This window comes from Anolis carolinensis, chromosome 4, assembly GCF_035594765.1.
Source record: "Anolis carolinensis isolate JA03-04 chromosome 4, rAnoCar3.1.pri, whole genome shotgun sequence".
Classification (NCBI taxonomy): Eukaryota; Metazoa; Chordata; class Lepidosauria; order Squamata; family Dactyloidae; genus Anolis; species Anolis carolinensis.
Window position 1 is genome coordinate 28,402,965 of NC_085844.1, and position 17,332 is coordinate 28,420,296.

General features: G+C 37.3%; 1 protein-coding gene across 4 annotated transcripts in view; it reads right to left on the reverse strand.

The window, feature by feature from the left end:
* vps13b (vacuolar protein sorting 13 homolog B) overlaps positions 1 to 17,332 on the reverse strand; it is a 389,126-nt gene that overhangs the window by 212,191 nt on the left and 159,603 nt on the right. For all 4 annotated transcript variants that reach the window (XM_003226609.4, XM_008119485.3, XM_062980141.1 and 1 more), the window contains exons 20-21: positions 10,777 to 10,886; positions 188 to 329 (exon numbers count right to left, since the gene is read on the reverse strand). In XM_003226609.4, the coding sequence (XP_003226657.2) occupies positions 188 to 329; positions 10,777 to 10,886 (252 nt within the window). The remainder of the gene's footprint in view (positions 1 to 187; positions 330 to 10,776; positions 10,887 to 17,332) is intronic.

Genomic DNA, 17,332 nt, shown 5'->3' on the forward strand with positions numbered 1-17,332 from the left:
GAAAAGTGATTTCATTTTCAAGATATGACACCTTGGGATTGAAAACATTAAAATACTATGAATCACCATATTAATAGAAAAATGCATCCCACTATATCTATGAAACTGAATGTGCTGGATTGTACACAGTTTTCATGAAGCAAAAGTTGTATGAGAATGGCTTGATTTAATTGAGAATAGGATATACCTGTTACAGTTTTAGTTTTGACAGGGCTGCTGGCATATTCAGAGGCCTGATTTGATGGCTGCTTGGGCAACGGTGTACTTCCAATTGAGGCCTCATCTTCTTTTTTCCTTGTTACTGGTGTCCCCAGAGATACAGAGCCAGACTGTAAGAAGCAAAGAGGAGAAAACACAGTGACTAACATCTGCAAACAGAATATTAGAAAGGATACTTCACATCACAGAAGAGGCATTATAAGCAGTTACCTCATCATCTTAATTTCAGGAAAGAGCTTTGACTTTCTAACTGAAGCACACGGTTAGCCAAAGCAAATTAAATATTAAAAATCGAATGATGAAATGCTTTAACCCCCTGCTTTTTGAAAGCAAGCAGCTTTAATTTGTTCTTACAATTACAGAGAATGTAGCCAAGCCTTTTGGGATCAGCGACTGCTCCTGCTTTTGTCCCTCTAGAAGCTGCACATGTCTCTATCTTAGAAAAGGTAGGTTCTAGCGTTTTATATTTTGAAACTCTTTAAAACTGACATCACATTTGGTAAGATTGGTGCTTTTGTTGCCATTTCTGCTCCATCAGAGCACATCTCCCTAATTATCAATTGTTCTTTCTGGAAGAAGCCCCCTTCCATTTATTTTAGTCTCAATATATATTGTGATTCCTACACTAACTAGGAGGTATGGGGAGCATTCTGAATCAATATCATTTTTGATTTCTTTAAGGTGATGTGTATGTGGCTGGGTGGCGCACCCATTCCACTGGGAAACTATAGTGACACTTGCTACATCTTGGTAGGCATTTAGCAGTTCTCCAACTCATGTAGTACTGCAGTTCTAAGGCAGCATAGCTAATAGTGAGGGGAGGCTGGAAACGGCAATTCAACATCTGGAATGCTATGTTACATCCAACCCTGTGTTAAATGCTTTCAGGTCTCCAGAAGAATATTGCTGACATAGACAAAGACAGTGTAAGCACAGCCAAATCTCAGTAGTAACAGTAAAGGCTTAGGTGATCCCTTCTACTAAGCTCTGGAGTCTAGTACATATTATGTTTTGATCCATGCCATTTGAATTCTAAAGTATACCTGGACATAATTTCTGGTTTAAAGAAAATGCAAAACTGTCTCATTAAAACATGAAACAAAGCAAAACTGCAATCTCTTCCTAAATGTACTGTCGCCACTACACCCAATATGAAGGAAGCCTGGAAACTTTGGGGGGGGGGATGTTTGAGACACAGCGACTAGGTAAAACGCAAAATACGCCTTGAAGACACTGGCATCATGGTAGAGATTGATCAATCATATGCTATACTATTTGAAATGAGGGGGAAAACAAAGATATCACAGCCCAAGAAAGCTGGAAAAAATTACAGCCATATATAGAGTGATGATCTGGACAATGAAACAGCTGTTTCATCTTTGCTCACTGAACTCAGGCTTGAAGTTGATGCTGATGACACCCAATGCAATTTTGCCAGCTTTTTGGCAATCTTGGGTGTAGCTATAAAGTAAATGAAAGATCAATCTTAAACAGGGTGGAAAATGATCAAGATGTTGGGTTATAGCCACAAACCCAAAAGGAAATTGCAGCTGGAGAAAAATAGCAAATGACAACTGCAAATGACAACTGAAACACAGCTGGATAATATGAGAAAGAGTCTGTTGTAAGTGAAATTATACTGATTCATTATCTCTTATGTACAACTACCTTAACATTAAAGAACACAGCGCCTGTCTAGAAGTCTATAAGAAAACTATGGCATTTGAGGGAATGTATTATAGATTCAAATTGTTCAGAAACCCATACTAATAATGTCAGAGTGCTGTTTTCAGAAAGACGTAGGATTGTTTTGCATTACAGCAGTGTTTCTCAAACTCTGCTCCTCCAAGTGTTTTGGACTTCAGCTCCCAGAAGTCCCAGTCAACTTACCAGCTATTAGGAACTGTGGGAGCTGAAGTCCAAAACATCTGGGGGAGCACCGTTTAAGAAACTCTGCATTAGAGAATGGTGCTAGAATGATCTGCAGGTAACAAAGGAGGTAATTTTAGTACTAAAATTGGAGAATAAGCCAACAATTTTGATAAAGCAACCAAGAGAAATGCAAATGGATGCCGAGGTGGGGTGTAATTATCTGTTTTGAGCTACCTTGTTTGTTGTTACCATGGTCTTCAAAGTTGTAGTCCAACATTCAAACAATTACAACCACTCTGTGTCTCCTGAACAATACATACTGTCTTGCTAGCTAAAATAGTCTCAACTATTTCAATGATCTTTAAAAGATCAATATTAATGGCTGTTAAAACTGAAAAAGACACCAGTGGGCTGGTTCAAATATAATGCTTCTAATGAACAAAAGCTTCTGTAGTACCTTGTTATTTTTGGATCAAGTAATATGCTGCTTAGTTACTCCCGTTCAACTTACCGCTAATTTACAAGAAAAACAGCTAAACAAACAATGGACTCTCTCTAGTTTACGATAATGTTTGTCCTCGAGATTGTAGCAATGTCCATTTAAAAATAATGAATATCAATGCCATGCTGAATTAATCTGTAACTGAGCAGTGGTAAGATGATGCTCAGCATCCCGGAGCAGGCCAGAAGTAAAGCTCAATAGCCCTGTTCTACATATGACTTCTCTTTATACAATGTCTAAATGGGACATTTCTGTCGCCACCAGAAAACTATAATTCAAGGGATGCCAACAAATCCAAAACACTACTGTGCTTTTTTACTGCAAATATTGTCTTGATGTAGACCAGATGGTTATAGTACAAGATATATAGACACATGCTTTTGCCCTTCTTCTTTTAAACAGTCACAGGATTATACAGAATGCAAAATAATTACATGGCTTTTATCTAACCATTTTAATGCATTGCTATGGAAAACATATAAAGCCACAAAGCAAGCATTAAGGAGTATATTTTCAAAGTTGGGGAAGAGGTTTTATATTTGTTGAAGTCAATGGGATTTATGTGGCTACAACCACATGCAGTTCTTGGAAATTAACTAGAATTTAACAAACACTAGATTGACCCAACTTGGCTTTTCCTAAACACTAATTATAGTATTCTCTAATTCTATTAAAAACTAAAATTAAAGATCTTCATGTATGAATTAGGAAAATTTACATCCAGGTGGATTAAACTGAAGCATAAGTGGTGCCAAATGGTTCAGTGTGATGTAGTGACTAGAATATGGGAATAGAACAGCAGTAATTGTGATTCAAATTTCCATTTAGCCAATTAGGTCAATCAATTGAGCCAATTGATGCTCAGGCTTTTAAGTAACTGTCTTGTATGTTGTTCTGTTTATTGTTGGAATGTTTCATCTGCTGTTAAATTTTACACATGAAATGCTGTTATGTTGTTTTTCGGGCTTACCCCTGTGTAAGCCGCCCCGAGTCCCTTCGGGGAGATGGGGCAGGGCATAAGAATAAGTTTATTTATTTATTATTTAGGTCAGTAGATCTCCTAGGCTGCTCTCTTTCAGCTTAGTACTTCACAGAGCTTTTATGAGAATGAAATTGTGGAAGAGAGGAAGATCATATATAGGAGGCTATGAGCTGCTTGCTGGAAAGATTGGATATAAATATGATAAATAAATAATAAATAAACATGCCAACTGAGAATTAAATACTCCAAAAACCAACTTGTAGTGGCGTTACTGATGTTTGTGCAGTCTGTACTTTGAATGGAAAACTAATGCGTTTTCGTGAACATGTCTATTATAAATATGTGGTCATACACACACACACACACACACACACACACACACATACATACACACATACATACACACAAAAAATTGACCCCAAATTCCTGGGTCAATTTATTTTTTGATCAGTTTATGTACTGTATCTTATCTCTTATCAAATTAGGAACCACCCCCTTCTCTGAGTACAGTGGTGAAAGGCAAAGGCTTTGTCTGTCACAGGAAAATAAAAAAGAAGCACCAACGCCATCTCATCTCTGTCTGGAAGATACTTCTGAGCATTCTGAGTGCTCAAAGAAAAAATTGAAACTCTTTGGTATTTCCACACAAAGAGGTGCTAAGAGAATAGAGGGGATTGGTTCTTGAAATTGCAAATAAATATCAATGGAATGGTCCAGTTGTTAAATATTACATAGCTCAGCTTTCAATCTATGCTGACTACAGATAATGGGAGTTGTAGTCACCTGAAAGATAACAGCCATAGCTCAAAGGGAGGTCAGTGAAAACTGCTATTTTAGCAAATTCATACTGAGCATGAAGCAGTACTGCACTGATTTAGAAATCAACACTGGACAATCTAGGAGGTGGCTTCTCTGTTAAGCAACCACTTTTAGAAATGAAAGCTTCCCTATCCATAGTGCCTTAAAAACACAAGATACTTCTAATCTCCAAAATTATGTAGACAAAATATACGGGATAAAAAAGGAAAATTATCTAATAACAAGCACCTTCAGCGTGCTGAAATATTTTGTTTTATAAACAGCTGAAGGAGCTTTTTAAACCTATTTTTTAGCTCCCAATATAAATTACGGAAGGGTCATGCAAAAACATTTTCTGGGTTCACCTAGTGCCTTAATCCCACAATATCAAATTCATCAACTCTCTTAGAGAGGATTATAGTAATGTTTTACTGTCCAAGCAGGGCCATAACCAGAAAAAAAATTGGGGGTGGGGTGGGTGGGGGTTGAAACTTTTTTTAAAATGAATCATGGAGAATAGTTCCATAACGCAAAATAATTTAGAAATTCAGTGGACGCTCAAGACAGATAAACTTCAGTGGACACTCATAGGGATTTGGTTAACCAGTTAAAATTCATGAGTAAACCAAGTTTCTTAAAAAACCTGAAAAATTTCAGGGGAGGGGTTGAAACCCTCCCCCCTCCCCCCGCTACAGCACTGTATCCAAGCGATAGACTGAAAATATCTAATATTTCTCTACTCTACAATTATTAATATGACAGAATATTAGCATATCAAATGTGTTTATGTTAATTGAGGGATTTCTTATGTGACAATGGGAACAATTTTATTAGCTATTTATTCCAGACATCTCCTCACAGTAACTATAAATGGGCATTTACTGGAGAAAATCTAAATTATATTTGTCATAAGCCCAAACTTCATATTGTACTAAAACATCTGTTTAAAAGAAAAAATAGATAAGTGCCTTATTTTAATATTGACCAGTGAATAAAAGCAGGGCGGTATGCAGATTTATGCAGGCACTCATAAACTCTGTGAAGAATTCCCCCCCCCCCCCCCCACTGAATGTCCACATTGTTCATTACTCAAAATAAAAAAAAATGTTCAGATGCATGCAGAAGCCAAATGTGGATATGGAAAAACATCCTCTTTGCCCCTAAAGCTGTAACTGCATCGTTGCAACAGGAACTACATAGATCCTTACCAAAATATGTAACAGCCACCACAACTTGGCCTGTATTTCTATATGTGGAGGAAAAGCACATATTTAAAACAATATGCTGTATTTTGAAAGCACAATCCTCCTAACTAAAGTTATATTGAAAATCTATACTCAGACCTATTCCAGCAGTTTCCTCCATATGTTAATATGTTCATAAAACAATTCAATTTCTAAGTTTTCACAAACATGATGAGAGCATGACATTGCAAGATTTTTATTTAAAACTTATTATTATTATTATTATTATTATTATTATTATATTTATTTATAGCCTACTTTTTCTCTCCATATGGAGACTCCAAGTGGCTCTCAATTAAAAGCATGACAATATAACTTAAAATATACAAATATTTAAACAGTATTAAAACCAGAAAAGCACACAAAACCATAGCACTCCTTGACCAGATCTCAAACACCTTCATCTTTAAAAGCCTGTCTGAATAAAACGGTTTTATTTTAGCCTGCCACCAGACGGACAGCAGGGATGAAGCCATTCTGGCTTCCTTGGACAAGGAGTTTCAGAGTCGCAGCCACCAAGAAGGAAGGTCCACTCTCTCGTTTCCAACAACTGAATTTGAGATGTCTCAGGGCCTGGGCAGGTTTGTACAAAGGGATGTAGTCAGCCAAATAACCGGGACCTGAACCACTTTGAATTGTGCCTGGAAACAGACTAGCAGCCAGTGGAGCTGCTGCAACAGGGGGATTGTCTGCTCCCTGAAGCCAGCCCCAGTTAGCAACCTTTCTCGAGCTCTATGGACCAGCTGAAGTTCTGAGAACTCTTCACAGGCAGCCCCATCTACAGCACATTACAGTAATCCAGACGGGATGTAAATAAGGCGTGTACCACCATGACCAGATCTGGCTTCCCAAGGAACGGGCGTAGTTGGCGCACAAGTTTTAATTGTGCAAAGGCCCTCCTGGCTACTTCCAACATCTGTGCATCCAGTTTAAGTGTTGAATCCAGGAGGATCTCCAAACTGCAAACCTGTGTCTTCAGGGGGAGTGTAACCCATCCAGTACAGGCTGGATCCCTATACCCTGATCTGCTTTCCGACTGATCAGGAGTACCTCTGTCTTGTCTGGATCAAGTTTCAATTTGTTTGCCATCATCCAGTCCATTACTGATGATAGATACTGGTTTAGGATCAGGACAGCTTCCTTGGCTTTAGGTGGGAAGGAGTAGTAAGGTTGGGTGTCATCTGCATATAGATAGCAATGAACTCCAAAACTCCGGATGACCTCTCTCAGTGGTTTCATATGTATATTCTAAATAGCATGAGGGACAAAATGGAACCTTGAGGAACCCCACACATCAATGGCCAGGGGTTCAAACAGGAGTCCCACAGCACCACTTTCTGGGTATGGCCCACCAGGAAGGACCAGAGCCACTGTAAGACAGGGCCTCCCAGTCCCATTCTAGTGAGACAACCCAGAAGGATACAATGGTTGATAGTATTGAAAGCCGCTGAGAGATCTAAGAGAACTAACAGGGGTTTCTAGTCACTCCCCTGTTTAGCTCTCTGTGTAAGTTATCCACCAAAGGGATCAAAGCTGTCTCTATTCCATAACCAAGCCTGAAACCAGATTGAAATGGATATAGATAATCAGCATCATCCAGAAATTCCTGGAGTTGGGAGGCAACCACATGCTCCAAGGCTTTACTCAGAAAGGGGTTCAAGGATGGCTTTTTAAATATAGACCTCACAGCTGTCTCCTTTGGGTAAGTTGGAACTTTGCCTTGTTCCAAGGAGGCACTGACCACCACGTTCACCCATTCTGCCAGTCCCCCTCTGGCCTGTTTGATTGAACAGGAAGGGAAAGGACCCAGAATACATGTCGTAGTTGTCACCTCTCAGATTTCCACTATAATTGGTTAAAGTGGTAAATATCCCATTTTATCATTTTTTAAAAATGAAATCATTTTCCTGTAATTAATTCCTCTTTCCAAATAACATTTAAAGCACGTCAACAGAATTTAGATATCAGAGACATCCATAAGGAGGGTAAATTTTATGATCTTAGCAATGTTAAAAAGTTATTTTTATATCAGCATCTGCTGTATTACTGGTCTGTATCGGAATGCTTTGGGAATTATTTAAAACAAAAGCACCATATGGAATACTTCATTAGAACAGATTCTTCAAAATAACAAGGAAAAATTGATATTAATCTAAATATTCTATGAGTCTCCTTTGTGGAGAGAAAAAGCTGGGTATAAACAAACATCACCACCATCATAGAATTGAGCATATCTTCTTGATGGATCGTCCATAATTATATTTATGAATCAAATTCAATGTATTTATTATTACTATGATAACTTCCTGGGATATCTTCACACTATCTTTCAACTTTCAGTGGCTTTAATGTCTCAAAGTGGCATCCAGAACAAAACAAAAAATCACACAAAGTGAATCTGTGCTTTTTTAAAAACTATCAACATCTCTCATTCAAAATCTATTATCTGGGTTGTAACTTCTGACATCTGGTAAATCTGTTTCCCAGTCTTGAGCACCACTCAACATCTGATAGTGATGAGGATATATATTAAACGTATTAGTTACTGAGACGCTGGGAGTTTTCAGATGGTTTATTGTGGGGCTTCTTTATCTTCTCAACATGATAGCAAATCCATGATAACTGTCAGAGATTTCTAGGAAGGAGACAAGCCACTGTTGGTGTTATTCAAGCTAAGAAAAGAGACTCTGTTTCCTTTACAGACACCTACAGAGGAAAAATTCCCAAGGCAAATCCATGAAAATGGCTAATACAGTTATCGCAGGGGTTACGTTCCAGGACCACCCACAATAAATGAAAATCCGCAAAGTAGGGACGCTATATTTGGACGCAATATAGGGACGCTCCTGCCACTGCCACTGCCACTGCCTTGTAAGGCAAAAGCAAAGCTGCTTCAGCCTCCTTTTCTCTCCCTTCGGCTTCTCCTTCCTTCCTTCCTTAGGCTTCTCCTTAGGAAGGAAGTAGAAAAAAGAATTTATAATATTATTTTATGATTTATAATATTATTTTAGTGTTTATTAAAAAAACTGCGAAAAGCAAACCACAAAGTAGTGAGGGAACACTGTACGTCAAGGAGAGATAATTAAATATCTTTCCTCCTTTAATAGACCTAATGAAACTGTTTGTTTTAGATAGGAACAAAGGTGCTATGCAAAAGTTAATTATAACAAATACTGGATTATTTGCAAAACTGTAGGTTTAAAAAACAACAGGCTTTCCACTAATTGAAAAATCACACTAAGAAATTAGAAGGGTATCTAAAAGTCTGCAATTGTTTGTAATATTTATTTCTTCTTACTGATAAGCACATGTATAAATTCTGGGTGTTTTTACCCATGACCAATAAGAAGCAGAGAAGGAATGGAAAATGTTTGCTCTAAAATAGGGACTATGAGATACCATACCTCCCCTCAAGGATCACCCACTTCTGACTTCTGCTGCACAAGTAACTTAAACATTAAAGCTTTTTAGTTAAGGGTCACAGCAACCTAAGATCAAGTTCTAAAGGACTTGCCATAGCATACTTAAAAGCGGATAGAGGAGGGTTTACAAGACAAACCAAATCCTCTTGGGCACTGGTCCAAACTCTGTAATAAAGCAATGCACTGACTTAGTGTTTTGTGTCACTGAAGAGAGTCTGTTATCTGAACAATAAACGAAGGCTGATGCCATGTTAATTATATCTTGAACCAGGGTCATAGCTACTTTTGAGCATACTGAAGCACCAGCCTCTTGTAGCAGATTCTAAGGAAGGAGGACAAAGTGGACAGGGCTGTGTGCATAATGTACCCTGTGTTTTCCCACTCAAGCTAGGTTTTTTCTGATTTAAGTGTAGTAGAAGATAATGTCCCATCGCCAGTGTTGAAGGAAGATTCAACAGGGAACCTGGCTCCCTTCTGTACCTGGATGGGGAGAACCACTATGGATGCAGCTACAATAGAGAATTAATACAGTTTGACAGCACTTTAAATGCCATGGCTCAATGCTATGGAATCCTGGGAGTTGTAGTGTGGTGAGGCATCAGCATACTTTAGCGAGAAATGGGAATCCCCACAATTTCCTAGCATTCCTAGCATTGTGACACTGCAGTTTGACGTCAAAGTGAATTAATTCTACACTGTAGATGTCCCCTACCTTGTTAATCTCAGGCAGCCAAAGTTTTGAAATAGCTCTTTTCAGAAGAAGTAGAAATATTCAAGTTAGAGTAATAATAATGCTCCTTAAAAATATACAGGGTTCCTGTAGCACCTTTGAACTTGAAAAAATGTTGAGGATAAGCTAGAGCCATTAGGTGCCTCTTGTATTGCTCAGAATACTGAAAGGGGTGCATCAGGATTGCATTATGATACCTGACCCTGGATGATCAACCCCTGTATTAAGTTTTATGACACCTTCATTAATTTTCATTTCCTGTACTTTGGGGAGATTCACCACTTCCTTTTCAAAGTCTCTTTTGCATTATGAAAGACCAACATAAAAGAAGTATCATTTAAAGCAACCTCTCCCAATCTGCCATCTTATAGATGTGATTAGCCGACAGAAGTGTCCATTTAACACTAGAGGTCAGAAACTGAAAACTATACTTAACTATGCTATCTGTTTGTTGGTATCATATAAGGTCAGAGAATGGTTCATTGCAGCTGCCATTCAACCATGCATCCCCAAGGTTACCTCTGCTTATCTTCTGAGAATAATATAAGCTTTTTCTTGAGGTTAATTGGTTGGGACTGACTCAAAGTTAGGTAAATTCTTTAGAAATAATATTATATAACACATTTTCCCACTTTTATCTTTCAATAAATATTATTCCCTTTTTAACTGATGTTATCCTCAAAACAAGTGGGTTAAAACAGAAAGAAGTCCAAGTATAATTTTACAGTAATTATCAAGTGAATATAAAAACAAACATCTTGGTTAGGAAATACAATATAAAATAGAAGGCTGTTCTTAACAATAAGCAGCGTTTCTCCTACTGGAAAAAAAAAAATCTGTACCTTCACTCTATGAGAGGTGGGAGAGCAGTTTGTTTTTTCCCCATTAACTGTGGCCAAATCAACGCTTTTCTATAGCATTCTAAAAGCAGAAGCTAAAAGGATCCACTCATACCCTGTGTGGTTTTTCTTACAAAATACATACAGCAAATTGTCAGCATTTCCTACCTGCTGTACTGGTCTGTTGCTTCGTTTCTGAGGCTGGTACACGAGCCAAGTATATAAAACTGGATCAATGTTGATGGTTAATCCTTGTACACTGGCTAAAAGCACAGCTCCTGCATAAAAACAACAAAATAATAATGCTGCTTATTCAATGTTTTTACTGGGCAAGGCTCACTTTCTTTGTTGGGATTACTCACAGTTCAAATCTTGGGGCCCATTACCAGTTTTTTCATGATGACTTTATAAAATCTCCTTCAAGCCACTGATAGTAGTTTTACATTTCTACCTCATACCTTCCCTCCCATGAATCTATTAGTAATTTGATATTTCATGTTGGATATTTATCAAAGTTGTAAACTCATTATGTCAAAGAATTAATAACTCTTCTGTAAGTCCCAGTAGTGGTCCTTCTTCATTATTCTGTTTCTACTTACATAATCATTCAACCTACTGATTAGCTATAAAAGTTTGCATTTCCTCTAATCCCTCCCTTGCCTTTATTCAATTTGCCAATCACACAGAAGAGCAACTACTTACAGTTTTCATGTGATATTTTCTAACTTCACTTTTATCATATCCTGATTGCCCTGGCTGATAGCTATTCTATTCTTGTTTGTAAGTTTTTGTGAGCTGCTTTGAATTTAAGTCCTTTAGAGAAAAGTAGAGTTCAGAGTCAAACAAAACAAGAATAAAAACTGCGCAGACATTAGGGCTTTGGTGTTTGATTTTATCTCAGCAGCTCTGACATCTAAAAGGAAAGGATATAGTTTAACACCAAGAGGCCTTGACTATTCCATCACATGAAACTACTGTAGAAGAATGTTTAAAAAGCAACGAGGATTAGTTGTACTCATGGGATACACAAAATTTCATTAGCTAGCAACTGGTATGTCTTGCAAATACATGAAAGAAAAATAGGTAATTATTTCCCTTACACTTCATTGCAATTTCTGAGTGTTAAGCAAAGCATGAGAAGTGATAAGACAACAAAAGTGGTAAATGGTAAGAACAAAATACAGCACAAATAGTTGAAGTAAAATGGGCCAACGCTTTACTGAGCTATATAGTTGTAAAGACTTGGCACAGTATGGAACTCTGTCTCCCTGCACACCACTCCTGAGTGACAATGCTTCCTCCATCACATGGGGGAAGTGTTGCTGAAACCAGCACAACACAGGAGCATTCCCATGTTAGGAGGGAAGCGTTGTACGATGCTTCCACTCCAGTTGGGGGTGAGGTTTTAACAGGAAGTCCAGCAACATCGTGTGATGGACAGCATGCCTATTCATCATTGGACTGTTCCTTTACCATCCTGGGATGCTAAAAAAGAGTTCCATACTGTGCCAAGTCTTTACAGCTATATCGCTCAGTAAAGCTTTGGCCCATTTTACTTCAACTATATGTGCTGTATTCTGTTCATACCATTTACTACTTTTGTTGTCTTATCACTTCTCATGCTTTGCTTAACACTCAGAAATTGCAACGAAGTATAAGGGAAGTAATGACCTATTTTTCATGTATTTGCAAGACATACCAGTTGCTAGCTAATGAAATTTTGTGTATCCCATGAGTACAACTAATCCTCATTGCTTTTTAAATATTCTTCTACAGTAGTTTCATGTGATGGAATAGTCAATGCCTCTTGGTGTTAAACTATATCCTTTCTTTCTAACTGTGATGAGGTCTCAAGAGAGAGGAGTTTTAAGCTCTCCAGGCAGACCAGAGAGAAAACATCCGATCTCTGCCTAGGAGTGGATCCCACACCCCAGAAGAGTCTGCCAGCTTCCTAATTGAGTGACCCAGAAAGATTAAAAAGGAGTCCACATATACCATTTGGGCTTCTGCAACATATAACAGATAATATGGCAATTGCCATAGACCCATTCGTCCTGGCAAGTCACAAGTAAGGACTCAAAAATAAGATTGAGAGGTGATTCTGTCCTATTTACTGATGGACTGTAGTGGGGAGACGTAGTTCATCCTTCCCTTTTAAAAAGTCCCTTCTGAAACCATAGGCTTGATAAAATAGAATAATGTTAAGTCTAAGCACTGGGTAAGTCTACATGCCTACCAAATGTTTCCTGTAACACTGACTTAGCAAGCTTCTTTTATATCAACATAGCTACCAAAAATATATATTACTGAAAACAAAGCTCTCAGAAATTTCCATGGGAATATTTCATGAAAAGATTAAAACATGAAAGTATTCTAGGTCATGGTCACATAGTATCTAATTCAGTAAATATACCAAAACTGAAGAGTTGATCCTCTCTTAGAAGTTAACAAAAAAGATTTCCATTAACTCTCTTATATCGGTCTCATCATAAATTTGCAGAAGAATTTTAGAGACAGGTGCGACAAACTTTTTCTTTTTGTATATAAATAATTACAGTCAGTCAAATTTATTGAGATACATTCCAAAATGTCTTAAGCACATTTAGTTTTTAATAAATCTTATAGATAAAACAAGAATTATTTTGAAGTAACTGTGTTTGTAATTGTAATATAAGGAGACTTGAAATATTATTTTAAAATGTTAATGCAGTTTTGCTATTTTCTTTTTAAAAAATTGTCAGGCCTGACTCGTAACCTTACTCACAGTATATTTGCTTGTTAGTAAAATACTCAATTTTAATTTTTAGTTACTGCTATTTCAAAACCTTTAAAGTAAGTAAAATCCCTCATGTTCTCTCCTTGACCAATGTTTCATATGTAACAAGTAACTAAAACTCATTACATCAGAAAAGTAAGTTCTGTTCAGTACACAAATACACACAAGGTTTATGTATCATGTATCAAAAATACTCAGTAATGGAATCACCACACAAAAATGATGTAGGACTATTTAAAATACAAACAATGAATCAACATTTAAATTATCAGGAAAATACATACAAATTATGCTATCTATTTATCTTTTATTATAATTGTACTTATTATTTCCTTAATTTTTAAAAAATACTAACGAAGAAAAGTAGTTCTCATGGTCATTTCTGAGAAACATAGGTTATGTTCATGATTATATAAATCTTATTCTGGATGTTAAAAAATCTTTTACATAAACTATGTAAAATCTTCATGATTATGATAGAACACAATGTTTATTTACACAACACATAATCTTACAGATGTTTTATGATTTCATCAAGATGACTAATTTTGGAACATGGACTAGTATTCTTTTCAGATTTTACATGTTTACACAAAAAAGTATTTCTTTAAAGAAAGTCTAACTAAATTTTCTAATACAACTGTTGTGTATAAGCATAAATGTGTGTAATTCTACATGGGTCCACCTTATATGTACTCAGAAATGACCTCATCAGTATCATCTCTGTCTCTTTATATATGGTTCAAACAGCACACTGTCCATTCATATTAAGATACATATATCTGGACTGTTTCCCGGAAATCCATTAGAGCCACTTGAGTGGCTTGAATCAATAAAAAACATGCTCAATGATCATCAGATTTCCTGGTTACAAAGACATTCATGGAGGCTCCCCACCCAAAGTTGGTGGGATGCGCGATTATGATGGTTGTTTCAAGATTTCTCAGTGACATATCTTGGAGTGAATATGTATTTACCTCTACACCTGGTTCTCTCATTTTTTTGTGAAGTATATGGCTGCACTCATATACTTCACAAAAGTACATGAATGTAGCTTCATTGAATCTCTCTGCGTATTGCCTGCGTATCCATGTTTTTTGAGGAGAGCCAGAAATATCTGGGTATCTGTATCTGCTATGTCCCTGGCAGATACCCATTTTTATTTAGAAAAATATAATGCAGCAAAGAGCACTTCAAAGTAAACTAATAGTTTCCACCAACTGCAATCTTTTTTCCTCTGGATGATCCTTGGCCCAACATGGACTCAGAGACATCATGAAAATACAAGGTTGCTGCCTTGCTACGTTCAATACTTTGGAAAGCAGTCCGGGAATCGTTTTGGGAGGAAATAAGGAAGATCTGATAGAGAAAGTGAACATCCGGGGTTGATATGGGGCCAGAGGACCCCAGGACTATGTTGGGGAGAGCTGCTGAGACTAATGCAAACGACAATGAATGCTTGTAAGGCAGACCCCTTTGAGGGGAGGAAATGTAGGGAAACATGTATGTTTGCAATGTGTGAATTGAAAATATTGTGTGTGTGGTCAATTTTGGCAAGACGGAATGTTTGGTGGTGACTCTGAAAAACAGAGCAAGTTGTTCTTGTATGCTTGGATAGATGTTTGGGGGAGATGAGAAAAGAGAGTGTTTCAGGAAGGCTATTCAAAAGAGAACAGTATTTGAAAAAAAATGATTTTGTGTTATTGCACTCAGATCATTGCCTCATCTCTGTCTTCTGCTCAAGAGTTCATGTGAGCACCTTCTTTTTTTGCCTAGCTGTGAAATGGGTGTTTTATGGATGGTTGGGTCCACTTCTACAACCATGCTGTGCTTGGGGAAACACTTTCTCACAACTTCAATGATACTTTCTCAGAACTCAGTGTGCACTCCTGGTCCAAAAGGTTGGGGAATCCTTATGCAAGTCTTGAGTGAATAACATGAATAGGACCATGTTATTCACTCAAGTATTTCATTGGTAAATATGAAAAAAGAGATAAATATTGCATAAATCCACAGTCTCTATTGTAGCTTACTGAACGCATGTACCTTGGTTATTTGTTCTGAGGCCCCAAAAGTCTTCAGTCGTATGGAAAGAAAAGGTAAACCGCTTAAAGATTTGCATGTTTGTTCTAACTAATTCATCTGAAATAAAAAGCTCCTTTAAAATATGGTACTGTGGGTAGCACAAGAATGTGCCATTCAGTCTCCCATCTGAGGCAAGTAGATATCTAGACTATCCTCCATAAACTCGTTGAATCACTTTCTAGCAACATACCATAACCACCATTTGAGTAAACAAAACATTCAACCTACATGAAAATGATGTTGGAAACTCAGGTATAATAATTTGGGTTGGTTTTTTTTACTAGAAAACATTCCATTCTGATTCCTCATTTTTTAAGACACCTATTAAATAGTACAGCTATAAGCAAAAAGATGAAGTACTTTCATGTCACTTGTCAACTTATGGTGACTTCATGAATTTCATACGGTTTTCTTAGGCAACGAATACTCAGAGGGTGTTTGCTGTTGCCTTGCTCTGAAATACAATCTACAGCACCTGGCATTTCCTAGAAGATTCCCTTCCAAACTCTAATTAGGCTTGGCCCAGCTTAGTGGCAATGATTAAACTGGAATCAGTGCCAAGATCACTATTAAAACTTCCAGGAGCGAGAACTGGACCCCAAAACATATCTGGCTTGAGTTTACCGTGTGAACCACAGCCTTCTTGACTTCCAAAATCTTTAAGTCATGTAAACAATTCCCCACTGGCCATTCTTTTCCTCTGCTTTCCTCTTGAACATTTTCTACTGGCCCTCTCTTTCTCTTTGGGTTTTCTTTTCCCATTATTCCTTTTCTGTCTTTGAGGTATCTTCAGTCTTCTCAAATACAGGCCTGGGCTTTTTCAGCTTTTATCTTTGGGAATGTCGTTACCATAAATACTTGTGTATAAATATAAAAGACGCCCCATAAAAAAAATTGGTTGATTGATATACAAGCTTTATAACCATCTTTTACAATAAGTCTGTATTAAAAATGGCCACCGCTGTTCCACTCTACCACAAACACCCAAAATGACTTGCTCACATTGCTACTTAAATCTTATCAAACTCAAAGAGAAGGTGAAAAAAGAGGGAAGGCTGGCTTTCTTTGAGCATGGGAAGATTAATAGGATGGGAGTACTTCTCACTTTTGCCTATTGACACTGCCTTCTGGCTCGGTCCCTAACAGAAATAGACTGGGTTCTTTGCTTCACCTCCCCCCCCCTTTTTTTTCCATGTTGCATTCTCATTCTTTTTTTCATTTATACTCCTTTCTGTGTCTGTATTTGCATAGATGTAGACATTTAAAAATCAGCAACGCAATTTACCACTCCCCCATTGCAACGCCTCAAACAGGTAGGTCCTCTTCTTTCTCTTTAGCTTTTCATAACTATGTTCCCCCTGTGTATTTTTAAAAGGAGAAGAAAATACCTGTTTGCTACTTGTCCTAACTTTTGCCTTTGACGTATCCATAAATTGAAGTAAAAGCCATAATTTTGGTCCCAAAACTTCAACTTATACAAATATAAACATGTACACACAGTAAATAACTGAAAAGAGAAACTATTCCAGAGCTCATGAAACAAACTGGACCAAACTAGAACAGTTTGTGTAATTCCAATTTTTTTTACTTGCAAAAGCGATTTTCACACAGTACCCTCAGATACAATCAAATATTTTGTGAATGAATTATTTGGAATGATACAAAATAGTTGTCCTGACACATAGCATTTCTAATTCTAATCTAAAAATTAAGAAGTTTTCCTTCACCCTCCATTTAAACACATGCCTTGGCAGTAGCAGTAATTTTTGATGTTATTCAAGTTGCATACCCCTTGGACACAAAAGCTGGCATCTTGTTGGGCAGATCAGGTCAATAACTGGCTCAGAAAATGGTGTCAAGAGG